We start from the raw sequence: 25,109 nt of genomic DNA, 5'->3' as shown, positions 1-25,109 counted from the left end.
TGATAAAATATTTTTTTCGTTCAATATTGTTATCCTATTGATGTAATGTTAGATTCGCAATCGACCATTTTTCAGCAATAGCACTACTGACAACAATCAACAAGAAATTATTACAAGTTTATACTGAATTTAGATTTTGTCAGAAGGTAACTTGATGTTTAAAAATCACGCGATATTTTTCAACCATATGTCCGATATTTTATATAAGTTTCTTTTTTTTAGTTTTTCGATAAGACCAAGAGACTAACTGACAACGAGCATACCCAGATGTAATCGTTAATATGTACCACGTTTGCGGTTCTATGAGCAACACAAGTATTCAAAAAAGGTTAAATCAAAGAGGGATTTCGTAGAATAAATATACTCCGAGCCCTAACTGCATTACTAATAAAATAGTTCTCGTAACGATAGTTAAAAATTTTACCGGCACCAAATCCATTGGAAGTCAATCATCCCAGACATCGCTTTCTGGAAAGTATATTTTGAGGATCTTGATCTATCAAATATTGATTATCTAGTTGAGTGTATCATTTTATGTTTCATATGTTGATCCACCGATATTTAGACAGTTTGGGATTAACTACCGCCACGTTTTATGAAGCAATTGGTAAGGAGTACAGGCGATTTGTGGGTAATACTTTCAACAAAGGAATGACTGAAAACCAGTTGGATGCTGCATTTACGTTATGACCGATGTCTCATATTTCTAAGCTATGATAGGAATCAAATAGAAAAATAACTGATAGAAATTCTGAATGTAATTTGATCAACACAAATTCTCTTATCGATAGGTATAAACTAAATAAGTAAGGCTCATTGATCGTTGACAACACCAAATTGTCGTGACTTTAAATTAGCTGTGAAAATTCTTCGTATTCGTTATTGACTAGGAACTGAATTTATTCAAGTGGTGTGATGGTTATCAGACAGTAGCTGCACAGAAATATTATACATATTAACTGTTTGAACATTTTCAGGTGGAGGATTTTCAAGTATTCATGTAGAAAATTCTTCCAGCAGCGTGAAGAGACGCTCGTAGACCAATTCCGGAGCGTGCATTCCCCACAGGAAGTCATAATGATTGAAAGTATCCACGGGCACTATGTAAGACAGCATCAAGCTACGGAGCCTCGATGCCAGAAGACTGACATCCTGAAAATTAGAAAGAGCAACATTGTGCAGTTCGTTATGGGTTTAAACATTCTTCCGGAAGTTTTTTATTCGCAAAAAATAGCTGAAAAATACGATCATACGATCGAGGTTGTTATTATTTTTTAATTATATCTACGTATCTACGTATACCTACATAGGGGCGTTTGTATACGAAGATGATATCATGCAGGTGTAATTGATTTGATATAGTTGAGATTGATCGGATATATCGCAACCTGAGTTTAATAACAATATTTTCGTGATTAAATAAAGTCAATACAAGATTGCAAAGAAACAATTTCTTGCTTTTCGCTAATTGCTTGGCGATGTAATGACGTATCTTTAACAATTAGGTGGTCATTCAGACCGGAAATCATTAGTCCGCGTTGATCGTTCGTATTTCACATACTCGAGTGGTTTTGTTTTTTCGATTTCCAAGATTATTCAACCACGTGTTATTGTAATATATGCTGTAAATAACGTAAATAGTTTTTTCTAATCGATCATTATTATTACCTTTGGCGTAGCGAGCCAGTCATTTTTGCTGCTGAAAAATGCAACTGGGGCTGTAATTTTTTCCAAAGGATATTCTGGTGGTGCACTGACGTTGTAGGCACGCAAGTTCTTTTCAACGCTGTCGTAATCGAATTTTCGGAAACGTCCTGTAACCCAAGAATATTATTGTATAAATTTCGAGGCTGCGGTTAATGGTTAAAATTATATTAAAAGTAATTACTTTTCAGAGTTGGGACAAAAGCATAAATATTTTTTAACAAAATCAAAAATGGTGTGGTCCAGATGTTAGTCGGGTTCCCATGGAATTCCCCATACGCAGGTATATTTTACAAACAAGTTCAAGCTTCAGTCTCACCCTGTTCCATAGTCCCTTGCCCGAAGTGTATGAACTGCTTCCAGGACGCGCCAGCTGGTATATGGCCAATAATTACAGGTAGGTTCGTCTGCGCAAAACACGATTATTGCACAATATTTATTTGAAAAATTTAATTAACACAGTAAAAGAACTGCCCGTCTTTACTCACAGAGTCTAGTTCGTCGGGACTGAAGCCAGCAATGAGGAAAAGAACGGTACTGCACAAAAACTGGGTGAAAGAGGAATCCCTACATATGAAGTTCGAAACGAGGTTTTCCCATGTTGATCTTGGCGTATATTCCGGATATCCAAAATTCTCCCCGACCCACTAGAATTCATCCGGTAAATTAAGAACGGGGTGTTATCATTTTTTGTGGGGAACAAAGTGTTCACCGTCTCACTTCTGAATCGCTCGCGAATAACGTACCACTCCAATTGGTGTCAGTACAGCAAGTTTCGTTACCGGCCCTCGTAGATTACTGGTGTACGCTACGGGCGCCAATGCAGCCATTAATATGATCTTCTCATTGTACGAAGGACGTTCCGAGGCCATGACCCAGAACTGTGTCGTTCCTTGAGAGTGACTGATGTAAAAGATTTTCGGTAGCAACGTCTGAGCGAGGATGTAATCCACCGTTGCCGGGAGGTCAAAAACCCCAAGTTCGTGCCAGCTGTAAAAAAAAAAAATGGATTTCGAAAATGCACGTCGGCTTTTGACAATGCGACAAGTAACCAACCTGAAATTCCAGAACAACTTGTTCTCTGGTGAAAGGACGGTATGATTTCTTGAGTAAAGATTTCCACGACTGTTTCCAAGCCAGACGTCGTATCCCCGATCGGCGAGTAAGTAAGCTGACAAACGAAAATACTTTTTCAGACGACCAAACTATGGCGGTCAACGTACCCTCAGTTCTTCATCGGAAGCAGAAGACGAAAGTATTTCAAGCCAGCTCCAATTCAGTCAAACAACTCACCCAAGGACCTTTTGGGACCCATTATGACCCAGTCCGCTGAACTGCCCGCCAGTCCGTGTTGCAGGAGAACAGGACCTCTCCACGCTTCCTTATATTCGCCTTTCGAAAGGACGCCAGGGATCCTGTGCATAGCCAGGATGTATCCATCCTCGGTAACGGTATGATGAATTTCAATCGGATAACCATATTTCTTCAACAATTCCGGCTGTAAAAAAATAATGTCGGAAGATGTGCACCAATGCATGAAATGTTGATCGTTTACGTTCTTACCGTTCTCAGATCAACGTCGGCATTTTTCTTGGTCCTAATCCTGGTAGGTTCGACCAGAGAAGGTGCGAGGATAACCACGACTACTGTAATTACGAATAAAAACTCACGTGCCCCGACCATCTTGAGTGGTAGGATAGCTGTCATACTCTAGGTAGAACACTTTATATATAAATGAACACTGTCGTAACGTACAATGCTAATGATACCCGGTTAAACGTCGGGTTGGTTTACCTACATGGTGGCACGCACACCAATACTTGTGAATCGTGATTATCAGCATCCATGCCACTGTTTTAATTCTAGAAACACATCTTTCTCAACAACTTCACACGCGTATACCGTGACTCCGGATGATACGATGTCTACTGGCGGGATTGTGATGGGAGTACCTCAAGTCTTCACCAGGTATCCCAATACCCACGACCCAGGTTTTGTCATCCTCTTACTTTTACCTGCCAGATGCACCTGTTGCGTATGTTCATACATACATTATACATCCGAAACCGAAAGTCTTTTTGCCGGTGGTGGTGCACTATTTGTGCGTTACATAATCGCCCACGTAATTTAACGAAAGATCGAACTTCGATTCGGTTACGCCGGCGTTCACGCAACTTTCTACCTTAAAACGGGGTCATCACGGCGCGGGGAAGGTCACTGAATACGTTCGCATGTACAATACTCGGTTATGCCGTATTGAAACCACCGTCTGTAAAACTAGAAAAGAAAAGTTTAAGGTGGAGTGCGATTTTCTCGAATTGATTGTCTAGACGTTATATTATTTACTCATTTATGAAAAAAATAATGAACAAAAAAAAAATAAAAATTTAATCGGCATATGACGAAGGAAAACGCACAGTATATTCCAACGTATATTTTGAGAAATTTCTTTCTCATATTCACTCGGAGTACGTGAGATTCATTTATTAAATAAAAAGTATAGTACATTAACTAGAATCCTATGTATCGAATAACCTCAATTTTTATTTTTCATAATCGGCAACCGTGGTAGATGATTTTGCTATCACCTAATCACTATATCGTTTTTGTAATACAGCCAGCATATGTTCATAGACGAGTTCCTTGGCATTGATACCAAATACAAAATCAAGGTGGTTCCAACTCCCATCCATGATTCGATACATCTCAATCGGGTTCCCAAGCTCTTCATACAACTGTTTGACGTCCTATAAAAATAGCGAAATAAAGTCAGTCGTGGAATTGGTATTGCAGTGAAATGACTAACAGGATAACCCAAGAACGGTAAATAATGGTGGATTTACCAAAGAAAAATGAACGACTCTTCGAGTACAATTATTATATAAGTAAAATATGCTTGGTTACGTGAAAGAAAAAAAAAACTCCAGGTAAACTGACTTCTACAGCAGCCATCCAGTCGTTGTCACTGTAGAGCAAGTGGACGGGTGCAGTAATCCTGCTAAGCTCGTAATCTGGTGGTGTAAGTCTCCCATATTGCACCTGATTGAACAGCAGGCCGTAATCCCACTGTCTGAACTTGCCGGAATTAATTTCTTGACCGTAGTGAATTACTTGACGAGTTGACGCACCAGCCGGCATGTGTTTAACGATAATTGGCAGCATGCTCTACCGAACGTGTAATTTCAATCGGTGAAGTAAGTCGCCATTCCGACTTCGTTGGTCCTGTGTATTTGAATAAACTCACGGTGTTGGTTTGAGCCTTGTTGAACCCCATCAGGAAGTAGATTGAATTACTGCACATGTATTGAGTCAGAGCATCCGCTTCGCAGAATGTCGAACTAGCTGTGCTGATAAGATCGTGACTGGGCAGGAACTCGTACTGACCAAAGAGATTGAAAATCACCTAAGGAAATAAGTATTTAAGTAATCGATCCGTTACGTAGTGATAAAAAAAAATTAATCAGAGGTGAGAAACATCAATTACGAACCCCCAGAGAACCCTCGAATTTGGCGGTAAGCCTCAACACCGGGCTAATTAGGTTTGACATGTAAGCGACAGGACCCAAAGAGAACATGACCTCAATCTTGTCGTTGTACTCGGGTTTCAAAGAGGCCATAACGTAGAACGTTGTTGCACCTTGACTGTGACCCACGAATGACACTTTCTCCTGTCCTGTATTTTCAAGAACGTAGTCGATCATGGCGGGAAGATCGTAAATACCAATTTCATGCCATTCGAAGTCCCAGAACTTTTTACTGGTAAAATCGGTAATAGTTGTGTGATTTTTTGAATAAGTATTTCCCCTAGCGTTACCCAACCACACGTCGTATCCAGCATCGGCCAGGACGTAGGCTGAAGAAAACAAACGACACGTTGTTCGCAGAATATTTGGTTTGGAAAATGTATCGTAGTGCGTAATAAATCAGCCAATCACTCGAGTATTACCTAAAGCTTTTCCAGGTCCCATAAGAATAAAGGCAGCAGAACTTCCGCACAGCCCATGCATCAGGAATACTACGCCTCTGCTGGTAGCTTCAGGACTCTTAGGAGACGCTGGGATTCGATGCATTTGGAGGATGTAACCATCCTCGGTCGTCACATAATGACTTTCGACAAAGTATCCGTGATGAGCAACCAGTCCAGGCTTATGTGAAAAACAGTATAGGTATAGAGTATACTATGTCGTTCAGACAAAGCATTGGAAAAAGGTAAAAGTTTGTCGAAAATTATTGAAAATAAAATTGCTTATAAGTATGTACTTACAACTGTCGCACCGACAACGGTGGCAGTACTGAAAAGGTCTTGAACCATTTCTGGGGTCCATACCGTGTCATCGTTTTCTGCAACGGCAGCGCCGATCAATCCCACAAGAAGAAGGACCAGAACCTTCATTGCTATTGAGAGGTTACTGCAGCATTACAGCCTGCAATGCAGGCGGGCTCGTTATATATCGTTTCAAAATTATTATCTTCCGTATCTTAATATGATTATTTTCCTCTGCCTCGATATACGAGGCGACCCGAGGTCGTACCAAATAAGAAAATGTTATAGTGAATAAGTAGGAAAGACATTACCGTGAAATCAGACGGTGCCAAATTTATCAAAGGATGTAATTGCAGCGGCGTTGCGAATGCTGCGATAAAATTCAAATGTGTGGGAAGAAAGTATATGAAACGACGAAATGAGAAACGCGTACAAGTGCCAAGCAGTCGAGGCTTATCAGTTTCATTACGCAGCATTGAATAGTCAGGTCACGCTGAAATCGGTAAGCAACGTAAACGTCGCATCGATTTCTTTTGTAAAAAAATATATAGAAAATACCGACGTTGCATTCCCGCACCTTGAATTTTGTGCAGCCGTATGTAACGACTTGCCGCGCACACTTCGTATCAGACTACAGCGTGTTATCAGTTCCTGTGGCCGGTTCATCTCGGGTATACGCAGAGACGAGCATATTACGCATCGCAGGCTTTGATCGAGTTCGCTTACCGTGCGAGACGGGAGACTGTATATTTAATCGGGTGTTATCTATTTAATATTTCTCTTACCTTGCGGAAGCTTTCGAACCTGCGGAATCTCATCCGCAACGAGCCACTGCTAACGCCACCGCATCCCAGCGCTTGTACGTACCGTTCTGCTGGGCGGCCGTTTATCAGTGTTTGTTTGTCGCGACGTCCTGTTATTTATGGAATGCGCTGTCTACTGAAGTAGCCGAGGAGGAAAGACTAGGGCTGTTCAAGTGCAAGCTTTACGTTCATTACGCAAACGTCGAGCAGCTGAGGTTCAATTATTATTTTATTTCATTTTTTTCTATATTACTTTATTTTATTGATTTAATTTTTTCTAATTTTACCTTCTATGGCACTAGATAAAATATTCGCCCTGGCCAGTTTATTCATTTATTCTATTTATTTTATTATTTTACTGTCACTCGTGTACTTGGTTACTCATCTTCATGTTTTAATTCATTTTTTTAAATGTTTTTTTGAGTGGAATGCTCAAACACTTGCGGTATGGTCTTACTTTATGTTATTTTCTCTGTTCTGCCGTTCGCGATTGTCGTTCTTATATTTTTATTTTTACACCTGAATAATTGATTTATCAATTCTCCTGTTCTGATTAATGTTATGTTACTTTTATCTATTCTCTTATATTTTTGCTCACGCGTTAACCTCTTAACTTATTTAATTATTTATGATTTGTTCATTTATTTGTTGATTTTTTCAACTCATTATTTCTTTATCTTATTTACCATTCTGTCTTTATTTTGTACTCTCTTTCGGTCTATTTACTTTTACTTATTTTTATCTCCTTCTCTCATAACTTTTTTTTATTATTTTCTCATTATTTTTCAACCTTAATTTTAATTTATGTTATTTTGTTGTTAGTTTTATTGTATATTATGCCTAAAGATATCATTTGTTTGCATGAGCTTTTTGTACGCCGCCTAAGGGGACTTGTCCCAGGACGAATAAACGCATCTATCTATCTATCTATCATTGATTGCAGGTAATCGCCGAACAACTCACTACATTCAGTTGAGCTCTGTTGTAGCCACGTATAAGAGACGAAAATTCGGCATGTTGTGCTCTGAAGAGAGTTTTGTAGATAGAGAGTCCAGTCTCTGAAAGGACAAGTGAAATTCTGCAAAGGTGGACGCGACGTGATGGACACTGAGAGTCAATTAGAACTGAATACCGATTTTGATATAATGAGGACTTATTTGAATCGTTACAGCGCAATGGTAATAAGTTTCACAGTACTATTTCAATACTGAAATGGCACTTTTTTTAAACACGTAACGGCTATGCTACACGCGAATGATAAGTCTAGACAAAGAAGTAACTTCAATTCATTTATGCTGTGTATAGTAAACCTTGTGTTTATTTAAACATGATAAATCGTTTATTCTGCGTAGTCTGCTGCCAATCTGGTTAGGATAGGGTCGTAGACGAGTTCTTTGGCATTGATGCCCCATACGAAGTCGAGGTGATTCCATTTTCCATCGAGGACTCGGTAAAGTTCGACGGAGTTTCCAAGCTCGGCGTGCAACTGCTCAACGTCCTGTAAAAAATGCAATAAAAATTGAAGATTGAAGAAACGTCCAGCGGATTACACAGGTTGGCTTACCTTTACAGCAGCCATCCAGTCGTTGTCACTGTAGATCAGGTGAACAGGCGCAGTAATTTTGCTCAGATCGTAGTTTGGTGGTCTGAATGATCCGTAGTTGATCAAATTGCTAGTTATGCCGTGATCCCACCAGCGGAAGTAGCCGGATTGAATTTCTTGACCGTAGTGAACCAGTTGACGAGATGACGCGCCAGCTGGAGAATATTGGAAGATGGTCGGCAGCAAAGTCTATCGAATAAGCAGTTTGAAATTATTGAACAAGTCAGGTATACAATTGATCATTAATCCCATGTATTTCAATCAACTCACGGTGTTAAGCTGGGCTCGGTTGAAGCCGCACATAACGAAGAGAACGTTAGTGCAGAGGAATTGAGTCAAAGCATCGTCGTTGCAGAAAGTGGAACCAGCCGCACTGAGCAGATCGGAGCTTGGCATGAACTCGTACATGCCGAAGATATTGAAGAATGTCTGCGTAAACGAGCATAGAAATAATCAAGTCCGTTACGTAGTGACAAGAAATTGAATCAGGGGTGAGAAAGGTTGACTACGAACCTCCAGGGTATTTGTGAAGGTGGCCGCAATCCTCAACATCGGACTAAAAAGGTTCGACATGTAAGCGACAGGTGCCAAGGAAAACATGACCTTGATCTTGTCGTTGTACTCGGGCCTCTCAGCGGCCATTACGTAGAACGCAGTTGTGCCTTGACTGTGACCCATGTAGACCACTTGCTTCTCGTGCGTAGTATCCAGAACATAGTCGATCATTGCAGGAAGATCGTGGACACCAATTTCATGCCAGTCAAACTTCCAGAATCTTCGGCCGTTCAAATTCCTGATGGTGGTGTGATTCTTGGAGTGTGTGTTTCCTCTAGCATTGCCCAGCCACACGTCGTAACCAGCGTCAGCTAAGAGGTATCCTACAGGAAAGAAAAGAACCGTTGTTACATCCGAGAATATATTTCGGAAACTGCAGTGCGGTCGAACCGTGATTCAGTCGATGGCTTACCCAAAGACTTTCCATGTCCCATGATAAGCCAGTCAGCGGAACTAGATAAAAGACCGTGCATGAGGAAAGCGACTGGCTTCCTTCGGGTTATAGGTATTCTGGAAGGTGCGTTGACACGATGCATTTCAAGTATGTATCCATCCTCGGTGACCACATGATGAGTCTCGGCGAGGTAACCATTGCTGGTAATCAGTTCAGGCTTTTGGATGAAAATCAGAAAGGGTATAAATGATCTGAATCTTATAGGGTTTCGGGGCAATTTTTTGCATCCCTCGAATTCCCGTCAAAGTAAATCTTCTATAATTCTAAGTGTATATTATACGTACGATTGTTGCAACCACGTTGTCGGATGAGCGAGTGAAAAGGTCCTGGACCATTTCCTCGGTCCATACTACCTCACCGTCATCTGCAATGGCAGAGCCGATTAAGGCTGCCAGAAGAACGAGGAACAGCTTCATCGTCGATCCCAACGTTCAAACTTCATTTTGCCCACGCGATTCGCTTAATATACGCATTCTACCAGATCAACTGTCCTGATAATAACTTCGTAATACGAATCTGTTATCGTAAGCCTTTGAGTATCAATCCATTAATTGATTTACTTTTATTTTTCATCCTAACGTAAGCCCTGATCAATAATACCAGCATTCGTGACAACCGCGTACAAAGATTTATCTTCTCTCAAAAGCCTTCGTTAAAAGAATTAACCATCATTCTATTTTTCTTCAATTTCTGTCAGGTATAAATGACGTTTACGTACCAATACATCCGTTTCTATTCAATCAGGTTTGACTATAAATGGATGTGCCACACGACCGTGCGAATACGTGAATCTTGAGATAATCCTTTTGTTTTTCGCAAACTAAATCTTGCATTGATTAATTGACGTTATCGAATTCCAGATTGAGTTGCTGTCAAAGACCTGAGATAAATAAAGAAAGTGTATCGCTGGTACACAAGTTTTTCATTTCGTATGTCACATTAAGTGATAATGAATTGTTGGCAGGTATGACGAACAAGATCGTGCGGGGGTGAGATATTCAATTATTTGAGTAAAGGATTTTCGAAATGGAGGATTCGAGAATAAACGAATTCAGTGATATCAACTTAATGCAACGTTTCTTTCTCACTTCCTCGATCATAGCGAAAGAATTCCGATCAAAACTCTAGCTGCTGAAGTCGCCGAAGGATATCACGACTGTTCATCAAAATTGTACAAATGTATATAACATCTTTCCAGTTTTGCTGCTGTCGAATACCCTGAAACGTTTCTATAACCGAGGAAACGATCATATTCCACGTATACGTAATCCCAAAGCTGTAATATGTATTAATGGGTTCAACGAAGCGTTCGTAACAATAATTTACGGACGATGAATAGCCGGTGAAAGCGGAAATTGCTACAGAAGGTTATTGTCGTGGTGCTAAACGATGATGATTGCACAATTCACGTGCGTAGATGATAACTTTAAGCAAGTGAGCCTGGAAAGTGAAGTTTAAAAAATTCCGCTTACAAATATACAAAAAACGCAATTTTCGTTGATCCCAATACGACAGATAACGCAATAGCCAAGTTCGTCTCGTGATTGACTGATTAACGGGTAGCATCCCACGTTTTTTGGCCTTCACAGTTATAGAAAAAGGATGAAAAACATCGTGTGACGACGAGGTCGACAACATCGTTATATCTAACTCTATGAGGAATATAACGATGTCACGATCGTCCACTCTGGAATGAGAATTTACAAACGCAAAACTTCTTATTACGGGTATAATGTACAAAGTATAGGTACGTGACTTGACGATGTCGTATCATGCAACGCGTTCGTCTTTACATCGGGCCTGTATACCTAAGCATATAAACTGGTAGTTTTTTCATTTTTATATTTCTAGTCAGGTTGCTTTTTTCTGTATACTACAGGTAAAAGAAAATTGCATATTCATACCGGTAATGGCATAACTACGTGCATTATTTTTTTAAGTGATATTCGTCGTACCTGAACTTCGACTTTTACTGGAGCTTATGTTCCGTACGCCACTTAAGAGTGTGCCTGTATTTCGTCTGAACTTTATCGGATGGTACCCATTCATGTTCGCGAATCGAAAGTACGTTCGCTGGAATTCAACCTCGAGTAACTGAAGCAAGTCGCTTAATGCAACGCAATCGAAGGTTAGCTATGTTTACGATAACGTAACTTTCCAACTGAACCGATGTAATTTTAATGTCAGTGTTATAGCATACACAAGGTCAACGAAAGCATTTCTGTTGCGGGTGAATCACTCACGTCATGCGGTTCAGAATGTCGGACGACAGTCACTGAAAAGATCGGGATTACTTATGCCTAGTTGCATCAGGTCGTCTAATGCCATACCGTGCGGGAATAAAAACAGTTACGTTACGAAATTTAATTGAAAAAACTATATTCAATTGAATTTTTACAAACTTATTCGTATAAAACTCTTGTATCGATGTCATCGATTTCCTAACGATTTGTACTTTTTTACAATGACCATCATGTCGTCGTACAGCAGAGTTTTAGCGTCCTTAGAAAGGACAAAGTCGAAATGATTGAAAAACGGCCAAGGCACCGCCTTCGTTGCCACGACGTTTGGTAGCCGCTCTTCGAGGGCTCTGATATCCTGAAAATAAATATCATCAACATTGTTCGTACAGTTGTTCGATAAGAAAAGCCGTCTCGCTAGCCTCCGATTCCCCGTAACTTCTTAACGTAAATTAAACGCAACGAACTTTCATTGTTACACACTCACCGGCGGTTGTGCCAACGGATCGTTAACACCGTAGTATATCAGAACAGGCACTGTGATCTTGTGCAACGGGTATTCCGGTGGAATATCGCTGCCGTATCGAGCGTAATTCTTTCCATATCCGTAATCAAATTCCCTGAAGCTTTCTAGAAATAAAGATATGATTAGGATCTTGTTCGATAATATTATACTACGTGTACGAATAATCTTCCGATACCAATAAGATAGTCATCGAAGTACGCACGTCACTGGATTAAATCTAACATCTGAGCCACGCGACGTTGATATCACGCTAAATTTATACCCTGATACTACCGTATCACTCACTATCAAAGACCACTTACCATTTGCTATATTTTGCCAGTAATGCTCGATCGTGTTCAGGGAAGTTCCGGCGGGGTAATGCTCGAGCAAGGATGGTACGATCGCCTGGATTCAAAGAAGAGATTTATTACAAAAAGAACGAAAAGAAAATCGAAGTTTAAACGAACCAAGAGAGAAAAGAGGAACGATTATTGGCGAGGAAATACTCACGGAATCTAACTGCTCGGGGTCCGCGCTTCCGGCTAAAAGAAAAATTATCCATTTGCACATTTCTCTGATCGACGGTGATCGACAGACGCCTGAGAACAGTTGTGACGTCGATTCTCTGAGAGGAAGAATTTCTTCGACGCCAAGCCGCCTGATGGAATCCTGGAAATATCGTGGAAATGAAGAAAACGAGAAGACTATCACTTACAGGAGCATCAGACTCAAGGCTATCGAACAGGTAATACAACGTACGTAAAAGGTACGTGACAAGCACACAATCTCGATCATATTATCATATACATCGGGCAAACGTTCACACGCGCGGATCGAAGTACGAGACTGAATTTAATAATATTATATGCTTGTAAACGAAATCCATCGTGAAAAATTGACATTATTTTTCCACTATTAGAATGAAATTAAACTTCCGGTATCAAATGAAAACTTAACCAGAGGCCAATACCATGCACCGCAATTAATAATTACGCCACTGACCGTACAAATGAGTCCAACTATCAAACCATTACGTTCCGAGTTGTTTTTCTTTCTGATTGTTTGGAAAATCTCCATCAATTCAACGACACTTAATCCCGCGATTCCGGAAGCGGAAGGGATTATCAAATGAAAATGACGAGTATCGCGATGGGATCGAGCAATGATTAATCGGCAGTGATTTCCGACTTACAAACGCCCTCTTGGCAAATCTCAGACCCAAAGTAAGCGGTCCCCGATATTGAGCCGTCCAAGTAATGACCGGTGCCAAAGCCACGACGAGATCGACCTTTCTGTTGTATTCCGGTAGAACCGAGAGGAGAACAGCAGCGATTGTGCATCCCATGGAGTGACCGATCACCGTAACTTTCGGCACTCCCGTTATCGCCAACATGTAGTCAATCGTTGCCGTCATGTCGTAGACTCCATTCTCGTGCCAACTATAAAATGGTATAACAGTACAGAGCCATTCCCAGAGCTCTTGACGGGGCACGTAAAGTGAACCGTTGGATGTGCTAACGAGGAGGCGAAATTCGATCTACGTATACACACGTAATAGTAATCGTTGTTACCTGAAATGCCAGAACTCCGGACGGTTTGGAGATAAGCTTAGATGTCTTCGGCTGTACCTGTTTCCCCTTACGTTCAACATCCACACGTCGTATCCGGCGTCGACCAAGAGATAAGCTGAAAGTGTAATATTTACACGTGAACAACGATTTCGTCACAACGGTAAGGCCGAAGCACGGGTTACTCACACAGGTCTTTACCCGGTCCTCTCATTACCCAAACGTCCGTTGAAGCCACCATACCATGGACGAGGAGCACAAGTGGCTTTCTTCGTGCTGGTGGTGATCTTGGACTGCCGAACATTCTGTGCAAGCTCAGAACGTATCCATCACTCGTAGTCACGAATCGTTCCTCCACGTAGTATTCAGTTCTTCTCACTATATCAACCTGAACACCCGATCAACGTCGTAGATTTAATATTCAAGTTACACGGTAGCTGGAATTTAGAGATCGGGTAAAGCAAGGGTGTCTTTCGGACATTTGGTACACTAAATTGTCACTAAATGTAAATGTGAATTCTCTGTCGTTCGTGCGGTGTAAGGTATAAAATTTGATTATGTTTTTTTCCAAGGTCACGCGCTCAAGCACGTTCAAAATAATTCATCGAAGTAATGTTAGGTCTGCGTGACGCGCGTAGGATTTCGCAATTGCAAATCTGTGCACGATCGGCGTTCCTCAGCTCGCGGTAGAACCTAATGATCCGCTACGAGCCATACAAAATCACATTAATACTCGACAAAGATTTTACGTGATTAGGTATGCACTGTTACGGTAACGTATAATTAAAAAGTCATTAATTGATTGCCTTATAAATGGTAGTTTTGAGGATCGTGACGTTGGGTTAAGCCCTGGCCAAGACAATTTCAGTTTATTCGTCAATATGGTAATTAATTAACATTTTGAAATTTTTATACGATTGTAACACAAGGTGTTTGGAATTTCGGTTGTTAACTTTATAATCCTTCCATATTTTCTAGACTTTCCTTTAAATTACAGGCATAAATTCACTATAGCATTAAATTCGTAAAATACATCGATGCATCAGAGTATCAAACATTTCCATAATCGGTATAGCACTGTCAATGGCGTGGAAATGAATTTCGTCAATAAAGAAAATACATTGTACAGACAATTGAGCACCTTCGTACGATGTGCTAACGCTGAATTGCAATTATTAATTGGTCGTGCTGCGATTGAGTCTTAAATATAGCTGACAGAAATGTGTTTAGAAAGGAATATTGAAATAATCGTGTTCAGTGTTTAAACATACGTCATGGAATGAAACGCGAGGATGTTAGATTTTTTCAATTTTCTTCTTTTTTTTTTTCTTTTTGTTGTTCAAGATTTTCACCTTCAAACTTTGTACACTTTCCCCAATTGTATTCCAAATTTAAGAAAAACGGCGAAACATGCTACAGAAATCGTCTGTATCTTTATGCGGAAGAAAAACTATGCAATTACCTATATTTGTAAATAAAAAAAAATCGGTCGCCACATTTTGAAGTAGCAATTTTTATAGTAAATTAGTATTTCCTGACAATTTTTAATGAACAATAACACTAATAATACAGATAAAAAACTTCACCGTACTTTCTTGCTACACGGAAAAAAAAATTCAGCTCGTGGAACTAAATATTAGATAGTTACTTGTAAACAGTTCGTCGAACTAAACGTTCTGTTATTGGAAGAGCACTGCATGGTTCGTATAACTGACTGTTAGTCAGCTGTCATAGCTGTACGTTGTTCAGCTCTCTCAGCTAAACAGCTTCGTTCGAAGAGCTAGACCAGAATTTTTCGGCTCCGCTCACAGCGCTTATTATTAAATAGTACAATTATATTGCTATTAGTATTATTTTTCATCATTATTATCATTATTTATTCAGTGTCATTTACATATTTGAATGGACTATTTAAACAATTATCTATCAACTGTATTTAAATCATACTCATGAAATTTGAAGGTTATGAAATATGTCAACGCACCAGAGCACAGCGCAACTTACAGCTCTTAGAGCAAAACCATTCAGCTGTGAGAGCTGAACAACTTGCAGCTATCAGAGCTGACTAATATATAGTTGCTGTAACTACAAGATAGACCGTAGAGTGCGTATAGTTACTGGAGCTGTAGAATACAGCTCGCCGAACAGAATTTTTTTTTCCGTGTACCAATCAGGCTGCAACTATTCTAGAAATGTTTAATTTACTCGAGACTTGGAATCGATCTACTGCAAAATGTATTGATTAACGAGAACCAGTTGTAAAAAATATACTTACCAAAGTTTCTACCCGTTTGTGCGGTCGGGTCGGATTGGAGTTTTGTCGAAACGTGTTCGAAGACACTGTGTCGACATTGTCAAGTGTATTAATCATTACGAAAAGGCATCCTAATATGCTCCAGTTCCTCATGATAAATAAATATATATATAAATATATATATATATATATATATATATGTTCTAAGAGTGAAAGAATTTTATTTTAACAAGAACAACTAACCGGCACTAATCGTTCCTCGGTACGTTCTATCGTGTATCAAACGGTTGGATTAGGAATTAAAAAGTGAGTATCGGACATTTCACTAGCACACCAGGAAACGAAGTTGCTCATCGGTCAAACGGAGAACTGGTATATATATACGTCCGTCCCAAAAAATCCAGATCACATTGTATTATGCACGTCCCCCACTCCGGTTACAGATTTCTGACATTTTCTTCGGGCGTTCCTTGCACTTTGGCCCTTACACGGAGGTAATCATACTTGTACAATGCGCGTCACACTGACTGATCATAAACCGAGCGACTGCCGGTTCTCGACGAGCGTGCGTGGGAGGCTTTCGTTAAAATTTGACAGAACGTCTTCCGCCGGTGACAAAGAGACCCGGTTTCAGTTATTGCTCAACTCGGTATACGGCAAAGGTTTGGAATAAGAAACAAACGGTCGGAAATTATCGCAGCCGCCACAACGTCTCGTGTCGTTTTTCCGTCGACTGATTACCGACGTCGAGCCCCATCGTCCGGAGCTCCGTCCCCCAGCGAAATGACGCTTCTCGTTACAGAACGGGGAACACGTACGTCAAAACGATTCGTTGAAATTTTTATTTCGATATTACAAAACCGGGTCACGCGAGTAATTGCCTTCGTAATCTCCCTATAATTGTTCTGGCGTAAGAGATGGTCGCGTTGGTTCTTATCTCGAATCTCTCACAATTTCTCCTTTCTATTCCGCGTCGAATCTGACATTACACAGTTGTTTTCAGCTCTGCGTCGATCACGGCAACGTTCGGACGATCGAGTTGAATGTCTTCGGCCCCGGGTCATCATTCGAATTCTTCCGTATTAATGAAGTCTAGGTGCATGAATTTGGTGAGGCAACGATCGCTACAAAGTATTTGGAATATTTAAGCTCATCATTCATGGGTTCATTAAATAAATAAAGCAAAATTTTACTTCGTTCAATATTTTTCAGTTAGTATACTAGGTATGTCAGTGGCAAGATCCGTACATGTAAATTTACGCTTACAGGTAAAATTTAAAATCTACGTCTATACATATACTGGATGCACACGCTATTAACGCGTCATCATATTTTATCGATCTAAGTAAAGCTTTGGTATATGTTGGCTAACACTCGGTCTCAGACTTGGTCAATCATCCTGTTTGAAAGAAGTGCGTTACGATCATTTACCGGAACTGACTGGAACGACAAAAATAATTTCTTACTTGGCAGAAAAATAAAACAGATGATAACTGTTTCAACAAAAGATTACGTGACTTTGTCCATATAGGTTCTGCAATACAATTCGCAAATTTATGTATGGCGATATGGTATACACATGAATAATATATTATTATACTGAAAATAAATAAATTGTTATGCAGTATTGCAATTTAAATTCTCGCAACAATAATTGTTTGCCCATTTTGACGTGCGGTGAGGAAACACCGATTGGCAATCATATCTCAATTTCCGGTCACGGGCTGAGTTTTTGAAATAAAATCTTGAAGTGGTCAGTTGATTACAGCTGGAAGTTGATAACTATTGCCATCGCTACCTTGGAACCGTAATAAATTTATGTTAATGTTTCTACAAACTGATTTTGGTCACCATTGTGAATATTTGCGAATTACATTACGTACGTAGTCATGACATAATTGTTGTGGATACACGGATATGGTCCACCTTACGATGAAACCGCGAGAGTTCGCAGGGTGAAATAAAAGCTTATTTTATTTGTACTGGTGAATTAATTCTATGGTATCGTCGTACAGGAGACGTTTAGCGTCGGTAGCCCATACGAAGTCAAGGTGATTGAACGCTGGGTAAGATATTGCGACAGAAGCTACAACGTTCCGCAGCCTTTTCTTCAGTTCCATAACGTCCTGCAGGCATATGAGAGTGAAGGTAGACAGAAAATCGATATTTGATTGAGTTATAAATCGATCCATCGACCGCGAGGGTAGCCAAATTTTTTCTTACCACTTCGTAGGAAAGGGGGTCGTTCCTGCCGTAAAAGAGAGCAACTGGTGCTGTTATCTTGGAGACGTCGTAAGCCGGTGGTTCGGCCTGCTGGTAACGTCCGAAATTCTCGACGTAGCCGTAATCGTACTGCCTAAATTGACCTGCCAACCGGTGGGAATCGAACCGTAAATTGAAAAAGCACGATGCTTGAAAAATATTGTTCAATAATTCCTACCACTAGATAAGTGTTGATAGTAGTGCGTCAGCGTCTTGAGCGACACCCCGGCAGGTAAGTAGCTCGCCAGATACGGAATGAGAGTCTGAGAATATTATAGATCAGAGTTTTGTATAACTTATTGATTGATTGCATGCTGCAGAAAAAATATCGCCATGGATTTAATAACTCACAGTGTTGAACTGCTCGGGGTCGAATCCAGTGAAAGTAAAGATTGTGTAAACGCAAACTTTGTGGGTAGCAGCTTTTTCGTTGCACAGTGAGTTTATCAGTTGTGCGAGGAGCGTGCTTTGTGGATACAGTTCGAAAATTCCCTGAGCACGGAATGTTTGCTGAAACACGTTTACACGTCCCATCGATAGTTGAATCAGGGTCAATGGTCCTACATCGATATACTTATACCACTTATAGCATTGTACGATTTTTATTATTCTATATATAGATCGATTTACCTCGATAAAATCACCGCTATCAAAAATCAATTTTCGGATTCCCGTACGTGCGTGCTTCCAGTAAGCAACTGGCGCGAAACTGACAACCAATCGCAATCGATTGTTGTACTCCGGTCTTTTCGAGAGCAGAATATAGCTGGTGGTCGTGCCCATGGAGTGTCCGATGTAGATCAGACTCTTTTGGCCGGTATGATCGAGAGCGTAGTCTATCATGGCGGGAAGATCGTAGTACGCCATTTCGTGGAAACTGCAGGGAGTAGAAAGAGCAGCGTTGAAAATTATCCGACGAATCTAGGACAAGGATGACAAAGTTGACTCGGAATCGGTAACGAGGGCATGCGAGAAATGTAGAGGCGATGAAATGCACCGTTCCAACGTGTCCGAGAAAATCACGGAGTTGATCGCGTGTTCGCGGGATCAATGTTGACCAGCTACGATCGCGATTGCAAGGTGAACAACTTAGCAGAGATGTAGTGGCGAGATTTGACTGACTGATATTGATCGGATCGTCCATTCGGATTATTTTTCTGCCGCGTACAAGAGATCGCCTCGTCTTATTCCTGAAGAACGGTTGAAAACAAATTGGAACACACCGAAGTCTATCGATAATAGTAACAACAATAATAACAACAACAGTGGTACAGCGAATAGAGCTATCTTCGGATGGCCTGCAGTCACTTGTAAGTCGGTCGTCAGCGCTCCAGAGTCTTATTGCCAGCCGATCTTTGGATCTCGAGCATTGGAACTTGGCGGTTGAGACCATTGTCAATTGTAATAACGGCGGTATGGAATCCAGCTTCGATCCATGTATCGTGCATGATACATTATTTGTAAATGTGATTACGACTGACGGTTGGTGGAAGAATTGTTAGTAAAAATTTTCAAGGGGTAATTGGTAGCTCGTAAGATTCGGCTGGAAGCTGCATGAAGAAAAATGGTTACATAATGTGCGGCAGGTGGTGAAAGATTTACAGAGAGCAATGGTAGGAGGTACCTGAATTGCCAAAATTTCGGATCTTCGGGACTCAGAACGACGTGAGATCTTGAGTATGAATTGCCTCGAAAGTTGCCGACCCACACGTCGTAGCCAGCGTCTGCGAGTAAAAATACTGCAACAAATTGAATACATACAAATACTTCTTTTTTCTGTCAGTTACGTCTGCACGTTCAATCGTTCATTTTATTTTAATTTTTTCTTTCAATGATCAGTAGGCGCAGCTTGACTAACAATAAAAGTCAGATTTCGGCTCTCCGGGAACAAAGCAGCCTTGCACTGCAGCGTCCGAAAGTATTGAAAGAAGAAATTCTTGACCTACGTGTCCGTGGTAGGTTCTTATTTATTTCTCTTTTCTTGGCTTCGGTGGTCTTGAAGCGTGAAAACGGGTTTGACATTGCAACTTAATAACAACGTCGAAAAACTGTTTAATCTTCATCTTGCACTAGAACAAATCTCAAAGCGCGCCTCACGTAAGCTTCGAGTGACTTCAATTTTTCTCAAAGATCGTTTGTAACTACATGTTGCAAAAATGGATCTTGCGAGCTTCATTATTCGGGGTGATTATTTGACGCGGGGAAAAAGTTCCGGATTCGTCATGAGACAATTACTTCGCACGAATTTTAAGGCCTTAAGTATATAATAATAACAGCTCATTATAGCACGCTGACCTCAGAAGTTTTGACTGTATAGTACTGAGTGATCTTATGTAAGTGATGCAAACAAATTGCCGTCTGACGTTAGAAAATGTTGTGTTCGTAAGCAATTATTCGTGAAACGAAATGAATCTCGGGTAACTAACATATTATATGCGTTACGCGATAATGGATGCCATTTTCATCGAAGAAGTCAGCTGGCTTCAGTGCTTTTCTGATGAAAGACATCGTCGCTGTGCACAATTTGATTATAGCATGACATTGTAATTTTCAATAATAATCCACTTGATATCTCGCTTCTTACACGTAAATATTTATAACGTAATTAAAACCAATTTTTGTGAGAAACTAATTCAATTGCTGTTTATACTTAAAGTAACAGGATACTTCAATGCGAAAAATATTTCTGGCATATTTTTTTAATGATCAATCTGGTGACAATGAATTAACGAATTCAACGATTCCTTACATCACAATAAATTATGAAATTGAAAGGTTGCATCGAGAGGATTGTGAGTCGATTTAAGAAATTCCAACTACAGACAAACATCGTGATATATGATCTTGAATCGCTCATAATTGACCTGCATTTGGTTAAGATATTCACCAGGGTGGTGTTGGACGACTTTTATCATTCTCATCTTCATTCCTATTACTATTATTCATAATTTTTCATCATCTATCAAGGACCAATCACGTATGAGTTGTAGACGGCAAAAAAAGTAAACCGGTTCACACTCGACTCCCTATTTTCTACTTCAAATGAGGTTTGTCCACGCTCACCATCCGCTCGTCAACCTTGACCCAGCAAAAATGATTATTGAACCTCACCTAAATCCCTTCCAGGGCCCATTAAAACCCAACTGTCAGACGACGCGAAGAGGCCATGCTGGACGAAAACTACGGGCTTCTTTTTGACTAAAGATGAACGTGCGCTACCAGGAATTCTGTGGAATCTTAGATTGTAGCCATCCATGGTCGTCACGTTGTGCTCCTCGGCTGGATAATGATACTGCTTAACCAATCCCAGCTGAAAATTACAATTGTATGTACGGTGTGGTTTTGATGGAATTAGCTTTATTCTTTACTTCTCGATAAATCCCGAATCTGTTGCATCCTACCGTCTGAGATCGCAACCGATTGGAATGTAGCCGCCGGAAAAGCTACATGCTTTTGCAGCTCGTACAGATTTTCCTCATACGGACAACGAAAGTTTCTTTATAACTTGTACGCGTTTTCTCTCAAGACTTTTATCCGCATTGCAAATTAATTCCGCGAAAATATGGGTGGATGACACATTGAAACGAATTGTTGAAGAACGAATCCACGCGGTCCACCTAAGAACCAGAACAAAGGAGATTCCCCAGAAGGAAAAATAATTAAATCGACGAAACAAAAGAAAACTGCAAAGTCTGTTCTCAAAGCATGTAAACGATCGTCGGGAATTCCTGCCGCGTGGCGTTCAACCTTGGCAACCTTGACAGCGGTGGCTGTCTGGCTTGCAAGAGACACGAGTTTGTCTTACGCCTGATTAGTTTGCACACGTTGTTAATAATAAATGCAAACGCTCAACGTGGCGGTGTTTCTCTGTCATTAGACATTACGGCCAAAGAACTGCAGCCCATCCGCCGAGCGTTGCATCTTTCGAATCAAAAACCCACCGACATGAACGAAGGGGAAAGGAACCAAAGAGTTAGCCAAGAACTTAATCGTACTTTGTCGCTAGTTCTCGCTACTTACAAAGTCAGAGACCGCTAAGGAATTCTTCAGCCTGAGCTCTCGAGGAGACGCGTTTCTGACGCGAGTAATTCGTGGGACCGGCGGTGATAAGATGGCCCTCAGGATGTTGAAGGACATTCCCTCGACGGGGCCTTGCATCAAGATAACGAAGGCGATTATCGCACCTGCTTCGCACCTCCTCATCGCTTTGGTTTCTTCGATACAAACGCGATCGATGTTATACTTTCCGATGCAGTTGCACTTGCGGTTACGTTGGGGTAGCGGATTTTCGCTGTGAAAAATTTAACGTTACGTGCAGCAGTCTCGAACGACAAAAATTAAACACTTCCTGAACATGAATAAAGCAGATCCAATACACAACTTGGTCTTATCAAGTTCATTTATATCCAACACTCAGCTGACCGATCGGCGATAATAATTAGGAAACCGTAGTCACTGAAAATCACCAACACATATTATTTTCAATCACATTCTCCTTCCGATGTCCATTCCGACTACGCTAGTATATAATGACCGATTTGTTGATCGGAAAGAAATATTTTACAACGTAGTGAGCTGGCGGTTGTATCGGTTGGCATTTCTCATCAAGCGAATCATAAAGCCCCAAGATCAAGTGTCGATTCGAAAACAGAAAGATATTATTCTGGAAAATATACGGTATGTAGAAAGCACTCTTCAAAGCAAACCAACTGCACGCGCCTAGGGGTGTCGATTTCACCAAGGTGCCGTGTCAATGGCTACTGTGCCTCCTGAGATCTGATCTCTGCAGTTATACGTCGATCAGGTGCTCTAAGATCTCCCCCTGCACGTCTTGGCTCTTTATCGGACTTCCTGGTGGGATTCTCCTATACCGAAGTTCACATCTTGCATGTAAAATGACTTTTGTTTGGAGAAGTACTGCCGGCACGGTACCGTCTACCTTGACTGCCGCGATCTCCTAACATGCCACTTTTCCTCGCAAAACGAGCAAATCTTTTTTCCTACGAGTTTGCAGATCTCATTGTCATTCCATACAGGAAAGATCTTTGAATCTGACGATGTGTACGAATTCGTTATACACGCTTCTGATTTACACATTAATCTCTACGGGGTAAAGGAAACGGCTGAATGGAAGAATTTTTCCATGTAACTGCTCTGACGAATTATTTACGACCATTTTATACATGCGATCACCGAGTAGATATATCGCCGAAACAGTGGATATGAATTGTGACACTCCGGCCACGTACACTTTGAAATTCATGATTTTAATCCATTGTTGGGCGCTAATTACTTGGAGTAATTATACTTCAAAAACGAAGCGGAAATGCAAATGCGGAGTGCAACAGAATCGTTCTCAGGACGCTGGGAATAAGCCATGGGCTATCCAGATAACTTGATCTAGGTAAACGAACGTGGCCAACGAATCGGCGAGAAAAGTCATACAATTATACATTACAAAAAAACCATGTTTGTTTATTCAAGAACTGAATGGATATACATATAATTGTTGGAGTAATGGTATTGGGTGTTTAGGAGTTGGCACAATTTTAAGTGTACCTGGGAGAGCCGAGTGTGCAAGATAATGCAACTTCCACTATCGCATAGTTGTACACAAGGAAAGATAATAAAACTTCCGTTTTCGGATGGTTATTACAAGAATAAATAATACACATTTGCTTCTGGTTTCTTCCTGTTATTTTAACGAGGACTTATTTACGAACTGTGAGTCGAAAACTCAGTGGCGTTTGCAATAACTTTCGGTTTGGTGCAACGCGACGAGACGTTCATTGGGCTATATCCCCATAACTTATGCGCCGACTACACAACTGGGCGAATAAAGTAAAGCTAGAGCATGAAATTCAATACTAGCAGTAAGATCTAGCCCATTTTAAAAGATGAAACACTTTACCGAGCAGAAAGACCGAATTCAATCCAGGGGCGGGGCGCTACTGATTTATGTTCCGCGATGTTTTCCCAATTAGAAGAGTTTGCTTATTCTGTAGATTAAGTTTTTAGTGTTACAGATCAATTCGAACGATTTCGACAAGCAGGAGGACCGAAGTACAAATCGTTATTCGTCAGTAACGACCAGCGGGAAAAACCGATAAACAATTTGATGGAGAGGATTCTACGTCAAACTCTCAATCTTCAACCACAAGTCGAGGACGGGCTCTGAAAGATCGAAGGACGATTTCGCGATACGCCACAATATTGCAGTGCAGCAGAATGTGTCAGATGACATGATAGATCAATCAAGTTCTTGTTAATTATGATAAAGCGTTAATTTGTTTACGGGACGGGAACGATTAGTCGGAAGCTGGACGTCACGAACTCGGTCCCAAAGGTACTGCAGAGCGTTGTTTTGCCCCGTGCAATCGATTTTTTGCCGATCGGCAGAATACAATGTTCACCAACTAATCTGACGAAGTTACATGAATCGGCTCGATGAATTCTGACACGTTACAAGAATATTAGTGAATCTGAAGGCACTTCGAATTTTCAGGATCGGTCTTTCAACACCGGTCGTGTACTCGGGAAGCATTATAACAAACACCATCGTTACAGTTTAGCACGGATTAGGATTCGAAATTGACGATAAAGTGAAGATCAGTATCGCCAACAAAGAGATGTTTCGATTATTAACAAACTCGGAATGACCGTGGACGTCTTCGCTTTCCAATGCTAAGAACTTCGTCTAACGCAGTTCTAATCGCTTTTTCGAAGGCTGCGTAATTCTCACCGTCATCAGCAAATCTTACGATCACATCGCAATTTATGTAATAACGGAATAAAAAAAACGTTTACATTTTCAAGGTGGAATAAATCGCTATGTATATGTATGTATATATGTATGTGCCTGGATGCTATTTGTACAACAACAGGAAAATGAAA

General features: G+C 40.6%; 4 protein-coding genes across 6 annotated transcripts; all 4 read right to left on the bottom strand.

Moving 5' to 3' along the window:
• Positions 1 to 796: 796 nt before the first annotated feature.
• LOC124307249 (lipase 1-like) lies at positions 797 to 3,547 on the bottom strand. Its single transcript, XM_046768766.1, has 9 exons — positions 3,499 to 3,547; positions 3,268 to 3,347; positions 2,998 to 3,202; positions 2,761 to 2,875; positions 2,451 to 2,694; positions 2,193 to 2,351; positions 2,024 to 2,111; positions 1,669 to 1,814; positions 797 to 1,152 (listed from the first exon to the last, which is right to left on the bottom strand). The coding sequence occupies exons 1-9, from the start codon at positions 3,545 to 3,547 to the stop codon at positions 997 to 999; spliced, it is 1,242 nt and encodes a 413-aa protein (XP_046624722.1). The 3' UTR covers positions 797 to 996.
• Positions 3,548 to 4,173: 626 nt separating this feature from the next.
• On the bottom strand, positions 4,174 to 6,894 carry LOC124308062 (lipase 3-like). 3 transcript variants are annotated; one of them, XM_046770398.1, is made up of 7 exons: positions 6,754 to 6,894; positions 5,969 to 6,128; positions 5,651 to 5,849; positions 5,193 to 5,557; positions 4,949 to 5,107; positions 4,609 to 4,869; positions 4,174 to 4,451 (listed from the first exon to the last, which is right to left on the bottom strand). In XM_046770398.1, exons 2-7 carry the CDS (start codon positions 6,095 to 6,097, stop codon positions 4,293 to 4,295), a joined length of 1,272 nt encoding a protein of 423 aa, XP_046626354.1. In that variant the 5' UTR covers positions 6,098 to 6,128; positions 6,754 to 6,894; the 3' UTR covers positions 4,174 to 4,292. The 3 variants fall into 3 exon arrangements, with proteins under 3 accessions (XP_046626354.1, XP_046626355.1, XP_046626356.1); XM_046770399.1 differs by having other exon boundaries at positions 5,969 to 6,113; XM_046770400.1 differs by having other exon boundaries at positions 4,642 to 4,869; positions 6,754 to 6,882.
• Positions 6,895 to 8,060: 1,166 nt separating this feature from the next.
• On the bottom strand, positions 8,061 to 23,020 carry LOC124307248 (uncharacterized). Its single transcript, XM_046768765.1, has 14 exons — positions 22,236 to 23,020; positions 21,327 to 21,525; positions 13,703 to 13,817; positions 13,324 to 13,570; positions 12,642 to 12,800; positions 12,452 to 12,536; positions 12,111 to 12,253; positions 11,817 to 11,981; positions 9,668 to 9,814; positions 9,342 to 9,540; positions 8,888 to 9,252; positions 8,645 to 8,803; positions 8,336 to 8,563; positions 8,061 to 8,269 (listed from the first exon to the last, which is right to left on the bottom strand). The coding sequence occupies exons 1-14, from the start codon at positions 22,416 to 22,418 to the stop codon at positions 8,111 to 8,113; spliced, it is 2,553 nt and encodes an 850-aa protein (XP_046624721.1). The 5' UTR covers positions 22,419 to 23,020; the 3' UTR covers positions 8,061 to 8,110.
• LOC124308048 (gastric triacylglycerol lipase-like) lies at positions 17,141 to 19,433 on the bottom strand. Its single transcript, XM_046770366.1, has 6 exons — positions 19,213 to 19,433; positions 18,846 to 19,136; positions 18,567 to 18,725; positions 18,394 to 18,478; positions 18,177 to 18,319; positions 17,141 to 18,079 (listed from the first exon to the last, which is right to left on the bottom strand). Exons 1-6 carry the CDS (start codon positions 19,357 to 19,359, stop codon positions 17,927 to 17,929), a joined length of 978 nt encoding a protein of 325 aa, XP_046626322.1. The 5' UTR covers positions 19,360 to 19,433; the 3' UTR covers positions 17,141 to 17,926.
• Positions 23,021 to 25,109: the final 2,089 nt, after the last annotated feature.

The sequence above is a fragment of the Neodiprion virginianus genome, chromosome 6, assembly GCF_021901495.1.
Source record: "Neodiprion virginianus isolate iyNeoVirg1 chromosome 6, iyNeoVirg1.1, whole genome shotgun sequence".
Taxonomy (NCBI): Eukaryota; Metazoa; Arthropoda; class Insecta; order Hymenoptera; family Diprionidae; genus Neodiprion; species Neodiprion virginianus.
Note: the sequence above shows the minus strand (reverse complement) of the source record. Positions and strands in the feature narration are given on the sequence as shown.